General features: G+C 38.8%; 1 protein-coding gene across 5 annotated transcripts in view; it reads right to left on the bottom strand.

Annotated features, from left to right (window-relative positions):
• ATP7A (ATPase copper transporting alpha) overlaps positions 1 to 18,968 on the bottom strand; it is a 212,110-nt gene that overhangs the window by 180,633 nt on the left and 12,509 nt on the right. For 2 of the 5 annotated variants that reach the window (XM_064278577.1, XM_064278582.1), the window contains exon 2: positions 18,558 to 18,630. The exons of the other annotated variants lie outside the window; for them this stretch is intronic. In XM_064278577.1, the coding sequence (XP_064134647.1) occupies positions 18,558 to 18,590 (33 nt within the window). In that variant the 5' untranslated portion in view covers positions 18,591 to 18,630. The remainder of the gene's footprint in view (positions 1 to 18,557; positions 18,631 to 18,968) is intronic. 5 annotated transcript variants of the gene reach the window in all.

Below are 18,968 nucleotides of genomic sequence, written 5' to 3'. Positions count from 1 at the left end.
AATGGGATGACATTTAAAAAACTGAAGGAAAAAATCTCCTGCCAAGAATCATATATCCAGCAAAACTCTCTCTTAAATATGAAGATGAAATTAAGACATTTCCACATAAACACAAGTTTAGGGAATTCATAAAAACCAAACCAAAACTACAAGAAATACTAAAGGGAGTTCTTTGGTTAGAAAATCAGTAATATCAGGTATCAACCCAAGATTAGAACACCAGGCAGAGCAACCAGAAGTTAACCCAGACAGGGAAATCCAAAAAAAAAAACAAAGATGATTAAAAAAAAAAAAGGAAAAGCCCAGAACAGGGTAAAAGTGATGTTATTACATGAAAGGAGACAACATTAAAATAATAAAGAGGGACTAAGAAATGTAATCATACACTTCCATATGGAGAGGAACATATGGTGATAAAAGAAATAAAAGTTAGTTTTAAATTTGGAAAAATAGGGGTAAATAATAAGGTAACCAAAAAGGAGTCAAACTATCCTGCTCATCAAAATAAAATACAAGGAAAAAATACAGACTCAGCAGAAACAAAATCAACAACAACAAATATGAGGAAAGGACAATATATAAAGAAAATCTACTCAGCACATAAAATCAAGTGGGAAAAAGAAAAAACAACGCGCAAAAAAAAGACATCAAAATGATAGCACTAAATTCATACCTATCCATAATTACACTGAGAGTAAATGGACTAAATGCACCAATAAAGAGACAGAGAATGGCAGAATGGATTAAAAAACAAGATTCATCTATACGCTGCCTACAAGAGACACACCTTAGGCTCAGAGACACAAACTAAAACTCAAAGGCTGGAAAAAAATATATCAAGCAAACAACAATCAAAAAAGAGCAGGAGTGGAAATATTAATTTCTGACAAAATAGACTTTAAAGTTGAATCCATCACAAAGGATAAGGAAAGACACTATATAATGATTAAAGGGACAATAAACCAAGAAGATATAACCATATTAAATATTCATGCAAGCAAAGACAGAGCTGCAAGATACATAAACTCTATCAGCATTGAAAAGTGAGATAGACTACTCCGCAATAATAGCAGAAGACTTCAACACACCACTTTCGGTGAAGGACAGGACATCCAGAAACAAGCTCTATAAAGACACGGAAGATCTAAATGCCACAATCAACCAACTTGACCTCATAGACATATACAGAACACTTCACCCAATATGAGCCAAGTATACTTTCTTTTCTACTGCACATGGAACATTCTCCAGAATAGACCACATTATTAGGTCATAAAGCAAGCCTTAGTAGAATCCAAAACACTGAAATATTACAAAGCATCTTCTCTGACCATAAGGCCATAAAAGTGGAAATCAATAATGGGAAAAGAAATCAAACACTTGGAAACCGAACAATACCCTGCTTAAAAAAGACGAGACTATAGAAGACATTAAGGATGGAAAAAAAGAAATTCACAGAATCCAAGGAGAAAGAAAACACTTCCGATCAGAACCTTTGGGACAAAGCAAAAGTGGTGCTCAGAGGCCAATTTATATCAATAAATGCACACATCCAAAACGAAGACAGGGCCAAAATCAAAGAATTATCCCTACAACTTGAACAAATAGAAAGAGAGCAACAAGAGAAACCCACAGGCACCAGAAGAAAACAAATCATAAAAATTACAGCTGAACTAAATGAAACAGAAAACAGAAAAACAATTGAAAGAATTAACAAGACCAAAAGCTGGTTTTTTGAAAAAAACAACAAAATTGATAAACCACTGGCCAAAATGACAAAAGAAAAACAGGAGAGGAAGCAAATAACCCAAATAAGAAATGAGAGGGGCAATATTACAACAGACCCAACTGAAATTAAAAGAATCATATCAGATTACTATGAAAAACTATACTCAAACAAATTTGAAAACCTAGAAGAAATGCATGAATTCCTAGAAACACACTACCTACCTAAACTAACACAAACAGAGGTAGAACAACTAAATAGACCCATAACAAAAGAAGAGATTGAAAAGGTAATCAAAAAACTCCCAACAAAAAAAAGCCCTGGTCCAGACGGCTTCGCTGAAGAGTTCTACCAAACTTTCAGAGAAGAGTTAACCCCACTACTACTAAAGGTATTTCAGAGCATAGAGAAAGGTGGAATACTACCATCCTCATTCTATGAAGCCACCATATACCTGATACTAAAACCAGGTAAAGACACCACAAGAAAAGAAAATTATAGGCCTATATCCCTCATGAATGTGGATGCAAAAATCCTAAACAAAACTCTAGCCAACAGAATTCAACAACGTATCAAAAAAAATAATGAACCATGAACAAGTGGGATTCATACTAGGTATGCAGGCATGTTTCAACATTAGAAAAACAATTAATGTAATCCACCACATAAATAAAACAAAGGACAAGAATCACATGATTTTATCTATTGATGCAGAAAAGGCATTTGACAAAGTTCAACACTCATTCGTGATAAAAACTCTCAGCAAAACAGGAATAGAAGGAAAATTCCTCAACATAATAAAGGGCATTTACACAAAGCCAACAGCCAGCATCACCCTAAATGGAGAGAGCCTGAAAACATTCCCATTGAGATCGGGAAACAGACAAGGATGCCCTTTATCACCACTCTTACTCACCATTGTGCTGGAAGTCCTAGCCAGAGCAATTAGGCTAGATAAAGAAATAAAGGGCATCCAGATTGGCAAAGAAGAAGTAAAAACATCTCTATTTGCAGATGACATGATATTATACACAGAAAACCCTAAGGAATCCTCCAGAAAACCACTGAAACTAATAGAAGAGTTCAGCAGAGTATCGGGATACAAGATAAACATACAAAAATCAGCTGGATTCCTCTATGCCAACAAAAAGAACAATGAAGAGGAAATCACCAAATCAATGCCATTGACAGTAGCCCCCAAGAAGATAAAACACTGAGGAATAAATCTTATCAGAGATGTAAAAATCTGAACAAAGAAAATCGCAGTACACGTCTGCAAGACACCAAAAGAAACTTACTTAAGTGGAAGAACATACCTTGCTCGTGGATAGGAAGACTTACCATTATAAAAATGTCTTTTCTACCAAAAGTGATCTATACATTTAATACAATTCCCATCCAAATCCCAACGACATCTTTAATGAGATGGAGAAACAAATCACCAATTTCATATGGAAGGGAAAGAGGCCCCGGATAAATAAGGCATTACTGAAAAAGAAGAACAAAGTGGGAGGCCTTACTTCACCCGATTTTAGAACCTATTATACCACCACAGTAGTTAAAACAGCCTGGTACTGGTACAACAACAGATATATGGACCAATAGAACAGAATTGAGAATCCAGACATAAATCCATCCACATATGAGCAGTTCATATTTGACAAAGGCCCAAAGTCAGTTAAATGGGGAAAAGACAGTCTTTTTAACAAATGGTGCTGGCATAACTGGATATGCACCTGCAAAAAAAGGAAACAAGACCCATACCTTACTCCATGCACAAAAACTAACTCAAAATGGATCAAAGACCTAAATATAAAATCTAAAATGATAAAGATCATGGAAGAAAAAATAGGGACAAAGTTAGGAGCCCTGATACATGGCATAAGCAGTATACAAAACATTAGATAACTAACTGGGAGCTCCTGAAAATCAAACACCTATGCTCATCCAAAGACTTCACCAAAAGAGTAAAAAGACTACCTACAGATTGAGGAAAAGTTTTTAGCTATGACATTTTTGATCAGCACCTGATCTCTAAAATCTACACAACACTGCAAAAAGACAAATAACCCAATTAGAAAATGGGCAAAAGATATGAATAGACACTTCACTAAAGAAGACATTCAGGTAGCTAACAGATACATGAGGAAATGTTCACAATCATTAGCCATTAGAGAAATGCAGATCAAAACTACAACGAGATTTCATCTCACTCCAACAAGGCTGGCATTAATCCAAAAAACACAAAAGAATAAATGTTGGAGATGCTGTGGAGAGACTGGAACACTTATACACTGCTGGTGGGAATGTAAAATGGTACAACCACTTTGGAAATAGATTTGGCGCTTCCTTAAAAAGCTAGAAATAAAACTACCATACGATCCAGCAATCCCACTCCTCGGAATATATCCTAGAGAAATAAGAGCCTTTACAGGAACAGATATATGCACACCCATGTTTACCGCAGCTCTGTTTACAATAGCAAAAACATGGAAACAACCAACATGCCCATCAATGGATGAATGGATAAATTATGGTATATTCACACAATGGAATACTAGGCATCGATAAAGAACAGTGAGGAATCCGTGAAACATTTCATAACACGGAGGAACCTGGAAGGCATTATGTTGAGTGAAATTAGTCAGCTGCAAAAGGACAAATATTGTATAAGACCACTATTATACGAACTTGAGAAATAGTTTAAACTGAGAAGAAAACATTCTTTTGTGGTTACAAGAGGGGAGAGGGAGGGAGAGTGGGAGAGGGGCATTCACTAATTAGTAGATAAGAACTACTTTAGGTGAAGGGAAATACAACACACGATACAGGGGAAGTCAGCAAAATTGGACTAAACCAAAAGCAGAGAAGTTTCCTATATAAACTGAATGCTTCGAAGGTCAGCGGAGCAGGTGCAGGGGTCTGGGGACCAGCGTTTCAGGGGACATCTAGGTCAACTGGCATAATAAAATCTATTAAGAAAGCATTCTGCATCCCACTTTGAAGAGTGGCGTCTGAGGTCTTAAATGCTAGCAAGCAGCCATCTAAGATGCATCAATTGGTCTCAACCCACCTGGATCAAAGGAGAATGAAGAACAACAGGGACACAAGGCGATTAGAAGCCCAAGAGACAAAAAGGGCCACATGAACCAGAGACTACATCATCCTGAGACCAGAAGAACTAGATGGTGCCTGGCTACAACTGATGACTGCCCTGACAGGGAACACAACAGAGAACCCCTGAGGGAGCAGGAGAGCAGTGGGATGCAGACCCCAAATTCTCAGAAGACCAGACTTAATGGTCTGACTAAGACTAGAAGGACTCCGGTGGTTATGGCCCCCTGACCTTCTGTTGGCCCCGGACAGGAACCATTCCCAAAGCCAACTCTTCAGACATGGATTGGTCTGGACAATGGGTTGGAGAGGGATGCTGGTGAGGAGTGAGCTTCTTGGATCAGGTGGACGCTTGAGACTATGTTGGCATCTCCTGCCTGGACGGGAGATGAGAGGGTGGAGGGGGTTAGAAGCTGGCAAAATGGACACAAAAAGAGAGACTGGAGGGAGAGAGCAGGCTGTCTCATTAGGGGGAGAGTAATCGAGAGTGTGTAGCAAGGTGTATATAGGTTTTTGTGTGAGAGACTGACTTGATATGTAAACTTTCACTTAAAAAGATTACAAAAAAAGGTCGGAGACTGGAGGTATATCTGACCTTCAGCTCCTAGGGATCAGCTTTGGGCTAATCATGATCCAAATTATCCACTCTGAAGTTGGAGAAGCAAACAGCCGCACAGCCTACTCACACCTCAGGAACCACAGAGGAACAGTGTCCTCGGCTAAAGCTAAATACTTGTGTATATTTTACCGCACCCCCAGCCCCAAGCCAGCTTCAGTGGCTGTCAATTTACCTGGTCCTGAGATAGGTTCCACAGTGCAGCCTGAGCCATTCTCCCAGACTTGGAGAAGGTATAAATTCATAAGTGGGGGAAAAGATAATCTGCCAGCTCCACTAAACAGGGGAGCTCAGGACAGAAGCAGCTCCTCTCCAAGCATAAACGGTCCATGGACTTTGAATGCCTTTCCTCCTTGCATGGACCTGTGTGGGCCTATTTCAGAAGAATAGGCCCTTGCTGGCAGGCGGCAACTGTTTCATCTGTGTAGTGGAGAGGTAGGTGTTTGATGTTTGCCACCGCTTTGCCTACTAAATAGAGTCCTCACCTACCCACATCAGGGGCCTAAGAACTGGTGACTCCAATCAGGTCACCCAACCACCCGCAACAGGAGTCCAAGGATAACGGGTACCTCCCAGTCCTCACAACCAAAAGCATTGAGTGACCATGGTCCACCTGCAGAACCCACTCACCTGTGTACTCTAAAGAACAGGGACACACTTTCCTCACAGACAATCGGGGGAAGGTTGTCAGCCCCCTGCCTAGATCAAAGCATGACCCCCCACTGCAACCACATATGGGTACCTACACCAATCACCCCTGCCCCTCTAAGACTGTAGGACAAAACCTGTACCACACACTTGATGACCAACTAACAGGACACCTGACCTGAACCCATACAACAAAAGTGAACGCACTCCTAGGCTGATATACCTGATAACAGCTCTAGCCAGCCATCTGGTGACAGGACATTAGAACTTCAAAGGTGAAAATAATCAAGCTACCTCACTCAAGCAACCTACTTGGGCATAGCAAAACAAAAGCGAGCAAGAAGCTAGGATACAGGAAGCAAACATAAAATAAACTTATATAATTCCTTATAGATGGCTCAGAGACAACAGTCAATATCAAATCACATAAAGAATCAGACCACGATCGCTTCAACAAGCTCTCAAAACAAAGAATGAAGGGATCTTCTGGACAAAGGTGCATTCTTGGAATTACCAAATGCAGAATATATAAAAGACTAATATACAGGACTCTTCAAAACATCAGGAACAACTTCAGGAAGGAGATCAGGCAATACACAGAACAAGCCAAGGAACACACAGACAAAGCAGTGGAAGAAAATGAAAAGCTTATTCAAGAACATAATGAAAAATTTATAAACTGAAAGAATCCATAGAGACAGCAATCAGAAATTCAGAAGATTAAAAATAAAATTACAGAATTAGAAAACTCAATAGAAAGTCAGAAGAGCAGAATCGAAAAAGTGAAAGGCAGAATCTGTGAGACTGAATATAAAGCACTGGCAACAATACATCTGAAGAAAAATCAGATGAAAAAAAAATGATGACACCCTAAGAATCACGTAGGACTCTACCAAAATAAATAACCTATGAGTGATTGGAGTACCAGAACAGGGAGGGATAAAAGAAAATACGGAGAGAATTGTTGAAGATTTGTTGGCAGAAAACTTCCCTGATATCATGAAAGATGAGAAGATATCTATCCAAGATGCTCATTGTACTCCACATAAGGCAGATGTTAAAAGAAAGTCACCAAGACTTATTACAAACAAACTTGCAAAAACCAAAGATAAAGAGACAATTTTAAGAACAGCTAAGGATAAACAAAAAGCTACCTACAAAGGACAGCCAATAAGAAGATGCTTGGACTACTCGACAGAAACCATACAGGCAAGAAGGCAGTGGGATGACTTATATAAAGCACTGAAAGAAAAAAACTGCCACCCAAGAATCATATATCCAGGAAAACTATCTCTCAAATATGAAGATGAAACTAGGACATTTCCAGATAAACAGAAGTTTAAGGAATTTGTAAAAACCAAACCAAAACTACAAAAAATGCTAAATGGAGTTCTCTTATTAGAAAATCAATAATATCAGATATCAAACCAAGACTAGAATACCGGACAGAGCAATCAGATGCCAACCCAGACAGGTAAACCACAAAAATAAATCAAGATAAAAAAAAACACTCAAAACAGGGAAACAGTGATGTCATGTAAAAGAAGAGAACATTAAAACAATACAGAGGGACTAAGAAATGGAGTCATAGATCTTTCATATGAAGAGGAGGACAAGGCAATATAAAGAAATGAAAGTTAGGTTTAAACTTAGCAAAATAGGGGTAAATATTAAGGTAACCACAACGGAGACTAACAATCCTACTCATCAAAATAAAATATAAGAAAAAAATATAGACTCAGCAGAAACCAAATCAACAACAAAGAAGAGGAAAAGACAATATATAAAGATAAACTACTCAGCACAAAAAATTAAGTGGGAAAAAGAAACAGTCAACAACACAAAAAAAGACATCAAAATGACAGCACTAAACTCATACCTATCCATATTATGCTCAATGTAAACAGACTAAATGCACCGATAAAGAGACAGAGTGGCAGAATGGATTAAAAAAAACATGAGCCGTCTATATGCTGCCTACCAGAGACAGACAGACACAAACTAAAACTCAAAAGATGGAAAAAAATCTATCCAGCAAACAACAATAAAAAAAACAGCAAGAGTGGCCATATTAATTTCTAACAAAACAGACTTTAAACTTAAAACCACCACAAAGGATAAGTAAGGACACTATATAATGATTAAAGAGACAATATACCAGGAGGATATAACCATATTAAACATTTATGGACCAATGAGAGGGCTGCAAGATATATAAAACAAACTCTATCAGCATTCAAAAGTGAGATAGACAGCTCCACAATTATAGTCGACTTCAACACACCATTTTCGGTGAAGGACAGAATATCCAGAAAGAAGCTCAATAAACACACAGAAGATCTAAATGCCACAATCAACCAAACCGACTTCATAGACTTATACAGAACACTGCACCCAACGGCAGCCAGTATACTTTCTTTTCCAACACACATGGAAAATTCTCAAGAACACACCACATATGAGGTCATAAACCAAGCCTTAGCAGAATCCAAAACACTGAAATATTACAAAGCATCTTCTCTGACCATAAGGCCATAAAAGTAGAAATCAGTAACAGAAAAAGCAGGGAAAAGAAATCAAACACGTGGAAACTGAACAATACCCTGCTCAAAAAAGACTGGGTTACAGAAGACATCAAGGATGGAATAAAGAAATTCATAGAACCCAATGGGAATGAAAACAGTTCCTATCAGAACCTTTGAGACACAGCTAACGCAGTGCTCAGAGGTCAAGTTATATCAATAAATACATACAAAAGGAAGAGCCAAAATGAAGACTTATCCCTACAACTTGAATATATGGAAAGAGAGCAACAAGAGAAACCGTTAGGCACCAGAAGAACGCAAATAATAAAAATTAGAGCAGAATTAAATGAAACAGAAAACAAAAAAAAAACAGCTGAAAAAGTTAACAAAACCAAAAGCTAGTTCTTTGAAAAAATTAACAAAATTGGTAAACCATTGGACAAACTGACAAAAGAAAAACAGGAGAGGAAGCAAATAACCTGAATAAGAAACAAGATCGACGATATTACAACACACCCAACTGAAATTAAAAGAATCCTATCAGATTACTACAAAATTTTGCACTCAAACAAATTTGAAAACCCAGAAGAAATGGATGAATTTCTAGAAACACACAACGTACATAAACTAAAACAGAGGTAGAGCAATTAAAAAACCCATAACAAAAGAAGAGATGGAAAACGCAATTTAAAAACTCCCAACAAAAAAAAAAGCCCTGGCCCAGATGGCTTCACTGCAGAGTTCTACCAAACTTTCAGAGAAGAGTTAACCCCACTACTACTAAAGGTATTTCAGAGCACAGAAAAGGACAGAATACTACCAAACTCATTCTATGAAGTGACCATATCCCTGATACTAAAACCAGGTAAAGACACCACAAAAAAAGAAAATTACAGACGTATCCCTTATGAACATAGATGCAAAAATCCACAACAAAATTCTAGCCAATAGAATTCAACAACATATCAAAAAAATAATCCACCATGACCAAGTGGGATTTATACCAGGTATGCAAGGCTGGTTTAATATTAGAAAAACCATTAATGTAATCCACCATGTGAATAAAACAAAAGACAAAAACCACATGATCTTATCAATTAATGCAGAAAAGGCATTTGACAATGTTCAACACCCATTCATGATAAAAACTCTCAGCAAAATAGGAATAGAAGGAAAATTCCTCAACATGATAAAAGGCATTTATATAAAACCAACAGCCAACATCACCCAAAATGGAGAGTCTGAAAGCATTTCCCTCGAGATCCGAAATATGAAAAGGATGCCCTTTATCACCACTCTTATTCAACATTGTGCTGGGGAGTCCTAGCCAGAGCAATTAGGCTAAATAAAGAAATAAAGGGCATCCAGATTGGTAGCAAAGAAGTAAAAGTATCTCTATTTGCAGAAGACACGATCTTATACACAGAAAACCCTAAAGAATCCTCAAGAAAACTCCTGAAGCTAATAGAAGAGTTCAGCAGAGTATCAGCTTATAACATAAACACACAAAAATCAGTTGGATTCCTCTACACCAACAAAAAGAACATTGAAGAGGAAATCACCGAATCAACATCATTTACAGTAACCCTCAAGAAGATAAATTACTTAGGGATAAATTTTACCACAGACGTAAAAGACCTATACAAAGAAAACTACAAGACACTACTGCAAGACACCAAAAGAGACTTACATAAGTGGAAAAACATACCTTGTTCATGGATAGGAAGACATAACATTGTAAAAATGTCTATTCTACCAAAAGCCATCTATAGATACAATGCAATTCCAACCCCAATTCCAATGACATTTTTTCATGAGATGGAGAAACAAATCACCAACTTCAAATGGAAGGGAAAGAGGCCCCGGATAAGTAAAAAAAAAAAAAGCGTTACCAAAAAAGAACAAAGTGGGAGGCCTCATTCTACCTAATTTTAGAACCTATTAATAAAGCCACAGTAGTCAAAATGCCCTGGCACTGGTACAACAACAGATACATAGACCAACGGACAGAACTGAGAATCTAGACTAAATGCATCCCCATATGAGCAGTTGATATTTGACAAAGGCCCAAAGTCAGTTAAATGGGGAAAAGACATTCTGTTTAACAAATGGTACTGGCATAAATGGATATCCATCTGCAGAAAAATAAAACAAGACCCATACCTCACTCCATGCACAAAAACTAACTCAAAATGGATCAAAGACCTAAATATAAAATCTAAAACGATAAATATTCATGGAAGAAAAAACAGGGACAACACTAGGAGCCCTAATACATGGCATAGACAGTATACAAAATGTTACCAAAAATGCAGAAGAGAAAACAGATAACTGTGAGCTCCTAAAAATCAAACACCTATGCCCATCCAAAGATTTCACCAAAAGAGTAAAAAGACTACCTACAGACTGGGAAAAAGTTTTTAGCTATGACATTTCCGATCAGCACCTGATCTCTAAAATCTACATGATACTGCAAAAACGGAACTACAAAAAGACAAAAACTCAATTAAAAAATGCGTGAAGGATATGAACAGACACTTCACTAAAGAAGGCATTCAGGTAGCTAACAGATACATGAGGAAATGCTCATGATCTTTAGCCATTAGTGAAATGCAAATCAAAGCTACAATGAGATTCCATCTCACTCCAACAAAAAAAAAAAAAAAAGGCTGGCATTAATCCAAAAAACACAAAATAACAAATGTTAGAGAGGTTGTGGAGAGACTGGAACACTTATACACTGCTGGTGGGAATGTAAAATGGTACTACCACTTTGGAAGTCAATTTGGCGCTTCCTTAAAAAACTAGAAATAGATCTACCATACGATCCAGCAATCCCACTCCTTAGCATATATCCTAGAGAAGTAAGAGCCTTTACACAATCAGATATATGCATACCCATGTTCATTGCATCCCTGTTTACAATAGCAAAAAGATGAAAGTAACCAAGGTGACCATCAACGGATGAATGGATAAATTATGGTATATTGACACAACGGAATACTATGCATCAATAAAGAACAATGATGAATCCATGAAACATTTCATAACATGGAGGAATCTGGAAGGCATTATGCTGATTGAAATTAGTCAGTTGTAAAAGGACAAATATTGTATGAGACCACTATTATAAGAACTTAAGAAAGAGTTTAGACAGAGAAGAGACTATTCTTTGATGGTTACAGGAGTGGGAAGGGTGTGAGGGAGAGAGAGGGGTATTCACTAATTAGATTAAAAAAGATAGTAAATAAGAACTATTTTAGGTGAAGGGAAAGACAACACACAATACAGGAAAGGTCAGCAAAACTGGACTAAACCAAAAGCAAAGACGTGTCCTGAATAAACTGAACACTTTGAAGGCCACCAAAGCAGGGGCAGGGGTTTGCGAACCATGGTTTCAGGGGACATCTAAGTCAATTGGCATAATAAAATCTATTAAGAAAACATTCTGCATCCCACTTTGGAGAGCGGTGTCTGGGGTCTTAAACGCTAGCAAGCAGCCATCTACGATGCATCAATTGGTCTCAACCCACCTGGATCAAAGGAGAATGAAGAACACCAAGGTCACACGATAACTATGAGCCCAAGAGACAGAAAGGGCCACAGGAACCAGAGACTTACATCATCCTGAGACCAGAAGAACTAGATGGTGCCTGGCCACAACAGATGACTGCCCTGACAGGGAGCACAACAGAGAACCCCTGAGGGAGCAGGAGAGCAGTGGGATGCAGACCCCAAATTCTCAGAAGACCAGACTTAATGGTCTGACTGAGACTAGAAGAATCCCGGTGGTCATGGTCCCCAAACCTTCTGTTGGCCCAGGACAGGAACCATTCCCGAAGACAACTCATCAGACATGGAAGGGACTGGACAATGGGTTGGAGAGAGATGCTGATGAAGAGTGAGCTACTTGTATCAGGTGGACACTTGAGACTGTGTTGGCATCTCCTGTCTGGAGGGGAGATGGGAGGGTAGTGAAGGTTAGAAACTGGCAAAGTTGTCACGAAAGGAGAGACTGGAAGGAGGGAACGGGCTGACTCATTAGGGGGAGAGTAAATGGGAGTATGTAGTAAGGTGTATGTAAGTTTATATGTGACAGACTGACTTGATTTGTAAACTTTCACTTAAAGCAAATAAAAATTATTTAAAAGAAAACATTCTGCATCCCACTTTGGAGTGTGGTGTCTGGGGTCTTAAATGCTAGCAAGCGGCCATCTAAGATGCATCAATTGGTCTCAGCCCACCTGGAGCAAAGGAGAATGAAGAACACCAAGGACACAAGGTAATTGCAAGCCCAGGAGACAGAAAGGGCCACATGAACCAGAGACTACATCATCCTGAGACCAGAAGAACTAGATGGTGCCCAACTACAATCGATGATTGTCCTGACTGGGAACATAAGAGAGAACCCCTGAGGGAGCAGCAGAGCAGTAGGATGTAGACCCCCAATTCTTGTAAAAAGGCCAGACTTAATGGTCTGACTGAGACTAGAATGACACCAGAGGTCATGGTCCCCAGGCCTTCTGTTAGCCCAAGACAGGAACCATTCCCAAAGCCAACTCTTCAGACAGGGACTATGGGAAAAGTTGTCTATGTCTATGGGATAGACAATGATACTGGTGAAGAATGAGCTTTTTGGATCAAGCAGACACATGAGACTATGTTGGCATCTCCTGTCTGAGGAGATGAAAGGGTAGAAGTGGTTAGAAGCTGGCCAAATGGACACGAAAAGAGAGAGTGGAGGGAAGGAGTGTGCTGTCTCATTAGGGGGAGAGCAATTAGGTGTCTATAGCAAGGTGCTTATAAATTTTGTATGAGAGTCCAACTTGATTTGCAAACTTTCACTTAAAGCACAATAAAAATTTTTCTTTAAAAATCAAATGTAAAAAAAAAAAAGAAAGAAAATGTCTGCAACCCATTTCCGTGAGTGGCGTCTGCGGTCTTAAAAGCTAGTGAGCGACCATCTAAGACGCATCAACCGGTTCCAAGTCACCTGGATCAAAAGAGAATGAAGAACACCAAAGATACAAGGAAAATATAAGCCCAAGAGACAGAAAGGGCCACATAAACCAGAAACTCCATCAGCCTGAGAATAGAAGAGCTAGACGTTGTCTAGCTTCCAACAATGACCGCCCTGACAGGGAATACAACAGAGAGTCCCTGACGGAGCAGGGGAAAAGTGGGTTGCAGAATTCAAATTCACGTAAAAAGACCAGACTTAATGGTCTGACTGAGACTGGAAGAACTCCAGAAGACATGGCCCCCGGACTCTCTGTTAACCCAGAATTAAAACTATTCCCGAAGCCAACTCTTCAGACAAAGATTAGACTGGAGTATAAGACGTAAAATGATACTCTTGAAAATGAGCTTTTTAGTTCAAGCAGATACATAAGACTAATGGGCAGCTCCGGTCTGGAGGCGAGATAAGAAGGCAGAAGGGATAGGTGCTGGTTGGACGGACATGGGAAATCTGGGGTGGAAATGGGGAACATGCTGTCACATTACAGGGACAGTAACTAGGATCGCATAACAATGTGTGTATAACTTTTTATATAAGAAACTAACTTGAGCTGTAAACTTTTACCTAAAGCACAATAAAAATCTAAAAAATAAAAAGACAAATAACCCAATCAAAAAAATCAGCAAAGGACGTGAACAGACATTTCACCAAAGAGGACATTGAACTGGCCACCAAACACATGAAAAGATGCTGAGCATCTTTAGCCATCAGAGAGATGCAAATCAAAACCACAATGAGGTACCACTTCACGCCACTAGGATGGCTAAGATGAAAAAAACCCAGAAAATACCAAATGTTGGCAAGGATGTAGAGAAACTGAGACCCTCTTTCATTCCTGTTGGGAATGCAAAATGGTACAGTTGTTGTGGAAAACAATGTGGCAGTTCCTAAAAAAAAAGTAAAAATAGAACTACCATAAAAACCATATGACCCAACAATTCCACTCCTAGGTATATATCCAAAGAATCTGAAAGCAGAGACTCAAACAGATACTTGTATACCAATGGTTACTGCATTAGTATTCGCAATATCCAAGAGGTGGAAACAACCTAAATGGCCATCAACAGATGAACGGATAAACAAAATGTGGTACATACATACAATGGAATACTACTCAGCCAGTAAAAGAATGAAGTCTTAATATATGCTACAATATGGACGGAGCTTGGAAACATTATATTGAGTTAAATAAGTCAATCACAAAAGGATAAGTATTATATGACCTCATTTATATAAAAGGGCAAGAAAAGGCAATGTATAAAGAATAAAGTTTATTAGTGGTTACCAAGGGTGGGAGGACAGAGGAAAGGGGGATTATTGCTTATACAGTACTGAGGTTTCAATTATGGTAATGGAAAAATCACACTGATTTTTCAAAGCCAATTAATGTAACTGCTGTCAATACGCTGTACAACTGTAAAAAGCTGAATTGACAAAAGCTGTGTGATAGATAATATTGCAACAATGAAAAAATAAGAGTAGCTTCTAAGGCTGCTTATATACAACCAAACACCTCATGGGATTTGGTTCTTTGGTTTGGATGTTTAGGATCATGGTTTAATGGGATATCCCAGTAAATGGGCTTAATACTACGTTCAGTGCTTCTGTCCTACCTCCTAGTTCATTGTGTAGTGCCTCGGTCTTAAAAGCTTTCAAGCAGCAATCCAAGACACAGCAATTGGTCTCTATTAGACTGGAGCAATAGAGAAAGAAGGAGAGTCAGAAATAGAAGAAGGAAATGGAATGTGTGGTTAATTACCTTCATGAACAACTGTCTCCTTTGCCATGAGACCAGAACCGGATGGTGCCTGGCTACCATTACGGAACATTTTGATCAAAGATTCTATAGAAGAATCCTGATCAAAAATGGGAAAATGCAGAACAGAATTTCAAATTTTCATGGACTTCTGACTTTTTGGAGCCATGGAGGCTGGATGAACCCCTGAAACTATTGCCCTGAGATAATCTTTAAAAACCTTAAACCAAAACTATACCCTGACATCTTCTTAATACCAAACAATAGTTCAGCTTAACTATTAAAGAACGTCTCCCTTGAGCATTGTGCCCTTTTCAAATCTATCTATATAGGATCAAACTGACAATGCCAACACAAAAGAGTAGACAGGAAACTGAGGCGAAAGTGAGTTTATGTTAATGGGGGAGGAACAACTCAGAAAAGGAGGGTGAAAATGGCTGCACAACTTGGAGAATGTAATCAATGTCACTGAACTGTACATGTAAAAACTGTTGAATTAGAGTATGTTCTGCTGTGCATATTCTCAAAAACAAAAAAAAAGCTATAAAAAAATTTGCTTTACCTAAAAGGGAGTATTTTTTCTCTCATTTTAGACATGTAATTTTCACAAAGTAGATGCTTCCCTTAAAAGACTTACAGTTAGTTTGTTTTAAAGGTGGTTCACCTTTTCAATCCTGAAAAACCTGTGGGGAGTCAAACTACAATTAAATTATAAATTTTGGTTTAGTACACTCTTTGGGGTCTTTGAAATAAATTATTAAAACCCCTCTTCTCTTGCCTGTTTTCCTACTTTCAATGAAGTGTGTGTATGCGCACACACGCAAATACGTAAGACATAGGTGAACTTACTAACATCTTCCAATTAAAAACTGTCTAACACTGTATCACTGACAACATCTCCCTTTGAAAAAGATATGGATATGAATGTAGAAATTAAATTTCTACATAGCAGCACAGAGAAAGGTAAACACATCAAACTAGAAAAAGCATAAGTACGCATGGTTCAAAGATGATACTGCCATACTTTGGTGTGACTGAAGCAAATTATATCTGGTCTGACACTTGCAAATCAGCGTCCTTAACATGTACACGCAATAGCAGATTTGATGAAAATGGTTAGATTAACCTGAAAAGTTTCATATAGTAATTATGAGCCAACTTCCTAAAGAGTGGGTAGGACCTGAGCAATATTTAAATAAAAAAAAGAAAAGATGGATGCTAGCGGAAATATAAAATGGTGCAGCCACCATGGAAAACAGTATGGCAGTTTCTCAAAAAGTTAGATATAAATTACCATATGACCCAATAATTCCACTCCTAGGTATATAAATACTGAAAAGAATTAAAAGCAGGGACTCAAACATGGTATCAGCCCAATCTCCAGGAATGGGAGAGGGCTGGAGATTGAGTTCAGTAACATGAGCAATGATTCAATCAACCATGTCTACATACTGAAACTCCAATAAAAACTCTGGACACCATAATTTGAATAAGCTTCCTGGGTTGGCAATACTCTGCACATACTGCCACACATAGATGCCTGGAGGATAACACGTCTCTGAAGACATGGAAGCTTAATGTTTAGAACCCTCTCAGTCCCAGATTCTTCTCTATGCATCTCTTCCTTTGGTTCGTTTTAATTTGTAACCTTTTGATATAATAAAACATTAATACTAAATTATAAAAAATAAAAAAGCAAAGGACTCCCAAAAGGTGCATAACAATATTTTTTGCAGCACTATTCACAATAACCAAAAGGTGGAAACAAATCAAATATCCATCAACAGACGAGTGGATAAACAAAATGTGATATATACATACAACGGAATATTATTCAGCCGTAAAGAAAAATGAAGTTCTGATACATGCTATAACATGGATAAACCTTGATAAAAACCACTTTCAATACTCCTTGAAAACAGTATACTATGTGAAATAAGTCAGACACAAAAGGACAAATATCATATGGTCCCACTTCCATGAAAAATCTAGACTAGACAAATGCATAGAGATAAAGGTTTATTAGTGGTTACCAGGAGTAGGCAAGAGGGAGAAAGCTGGTCATTACTTAAGGGGCATTTAGTTTCCGTTAAGGATGCAGAAAACTTATGGAAACACATAGTGATGACTGTTGCACAACATAATTAATGCCACTGAACTGTACATGTAAAAAAGACTGAAATGGCAAATGTTCTGTTATATATATTTTTACCGCAATGAAAAATAAATAAAACTAGACAATCAACTTGGTTGACTGTAATGAAATGAGTTCCTTTATGTGGCCTTTTGCCTTGGTTCTTTGCAAAAACAGCTTGAGCGATTTTTCCTCTAAACCCTCAGGAGTTACTTTGCCCCTAGTTTTCTACCCCAGAGGGTATGTTACTTTGGTCCAGGTTGACTGACATTTCCTGGGTAAGTTGTATACAACCTTTGGTTCGATATTTTTGTCTGGTCCAGTACTGCAGACTGCAGCCTGCCCTCTGATTGGTATGCACCATGCAAGGGACTGGGCAACAGACTATACAAATTCAGTGTCTGTAGCCAACTATGCAAATGAAGTACCTGTGGTCTACCAAGAGGGGATTGGTCAGTGCATGGCCCTGGTCGGAAGGCCATGCCTTGAAATTGACAAGGAGCTGTGTATATAAGCAGCCAACCCCAGAGAGGTTTTTCAGACAGGAAGAAGCAAAAGAGAAACAGCAGAAAGAAGCAGAAGGAACAAAGAATAGAGAAGAAGGAGATAGAGGAGGCAAGAAACCTCCTAAAAGAGCTGTAACACAGTCACGGCCTATAACACCAAAGACAGTGAGAGACCCAGAAGGGGCCGAGCAGCAGAGCCAGCAGTGACAGCTGGCAGGGTTGAGAGGAGCCTGTTCTCAGGGGGTTGAAAAGAGCCTGTCCCCAGGGGCCCAAGAGGAGCCTGTCCTGAAGAGGTCGAGAGAAGCCTGTCCTCAGGAGGCCAAGAGGATCCTGTCCTCAAGGGGCCGAGACGATCCTGTCCTTGGGAGGCCTAGAGGAACCTGTCCTTAGGGGCCTGAGAGGAGGAGGAGGCCTGCATGATCGAGAGGAGCTGAGAGACCTACATGCTTCCTGATCCTGACCCTGTTGATTCTGATCCCCAGTTGTATCCTATTCTTTAATAAACTACTTACCCATAAGTACAGTTCGTGAGTTCTGTGAGACATTGCAGCAAACTGCCAAGCCCAAATGGGGGAGGGAAGAGTTCTGAGGGGAGGAAGAGTAGCCAGTATCAGAAATGGCATGGTACCAACTTGGAAAATGTGGAAATCTGGGATATATTTGACCACTGCCTCAAAGGAATTGGCTTTGTGCTGAGTCTTATATCTGAAGCTATTCCTGTAGTAACTGTCAGTTATCTAGTGCTGCTGTAACAGAAATACCACAAGTGAATGGCCTTAACAAACAGAAATTTATTCGCTCTCAGTCTAGGAGGCTAAAAGTATGGATTCAGGATGTCAGCTCCAGGGGAAAAACTTTCTCTCTGTAGGCTCTGGGGGAAGGTCCTTGTCATTAATCTTTCCCTGGTCTAGGAGGTTCTCAGC

The sequence above is a fragment of the Loxodonta africana genome, chromosome X (assembly GCF_030014295.1).
Source record: "Loxodonta africana isolate mLoxAfr1 chromosome X, mLoxAfr1.hap2, whole genome shotgun sequence".
NCBI lineage: Eukaryota > Metazoa > Chordata > Mammalia > Proboscidea > Elephantidae > Loxodonta > Loxodonta africana.
The sequence above is the reverse complement of the archived record's forward strand: the minus strand, read 5'-3'. Positions and strand labels throughout refer to the sequence as shown.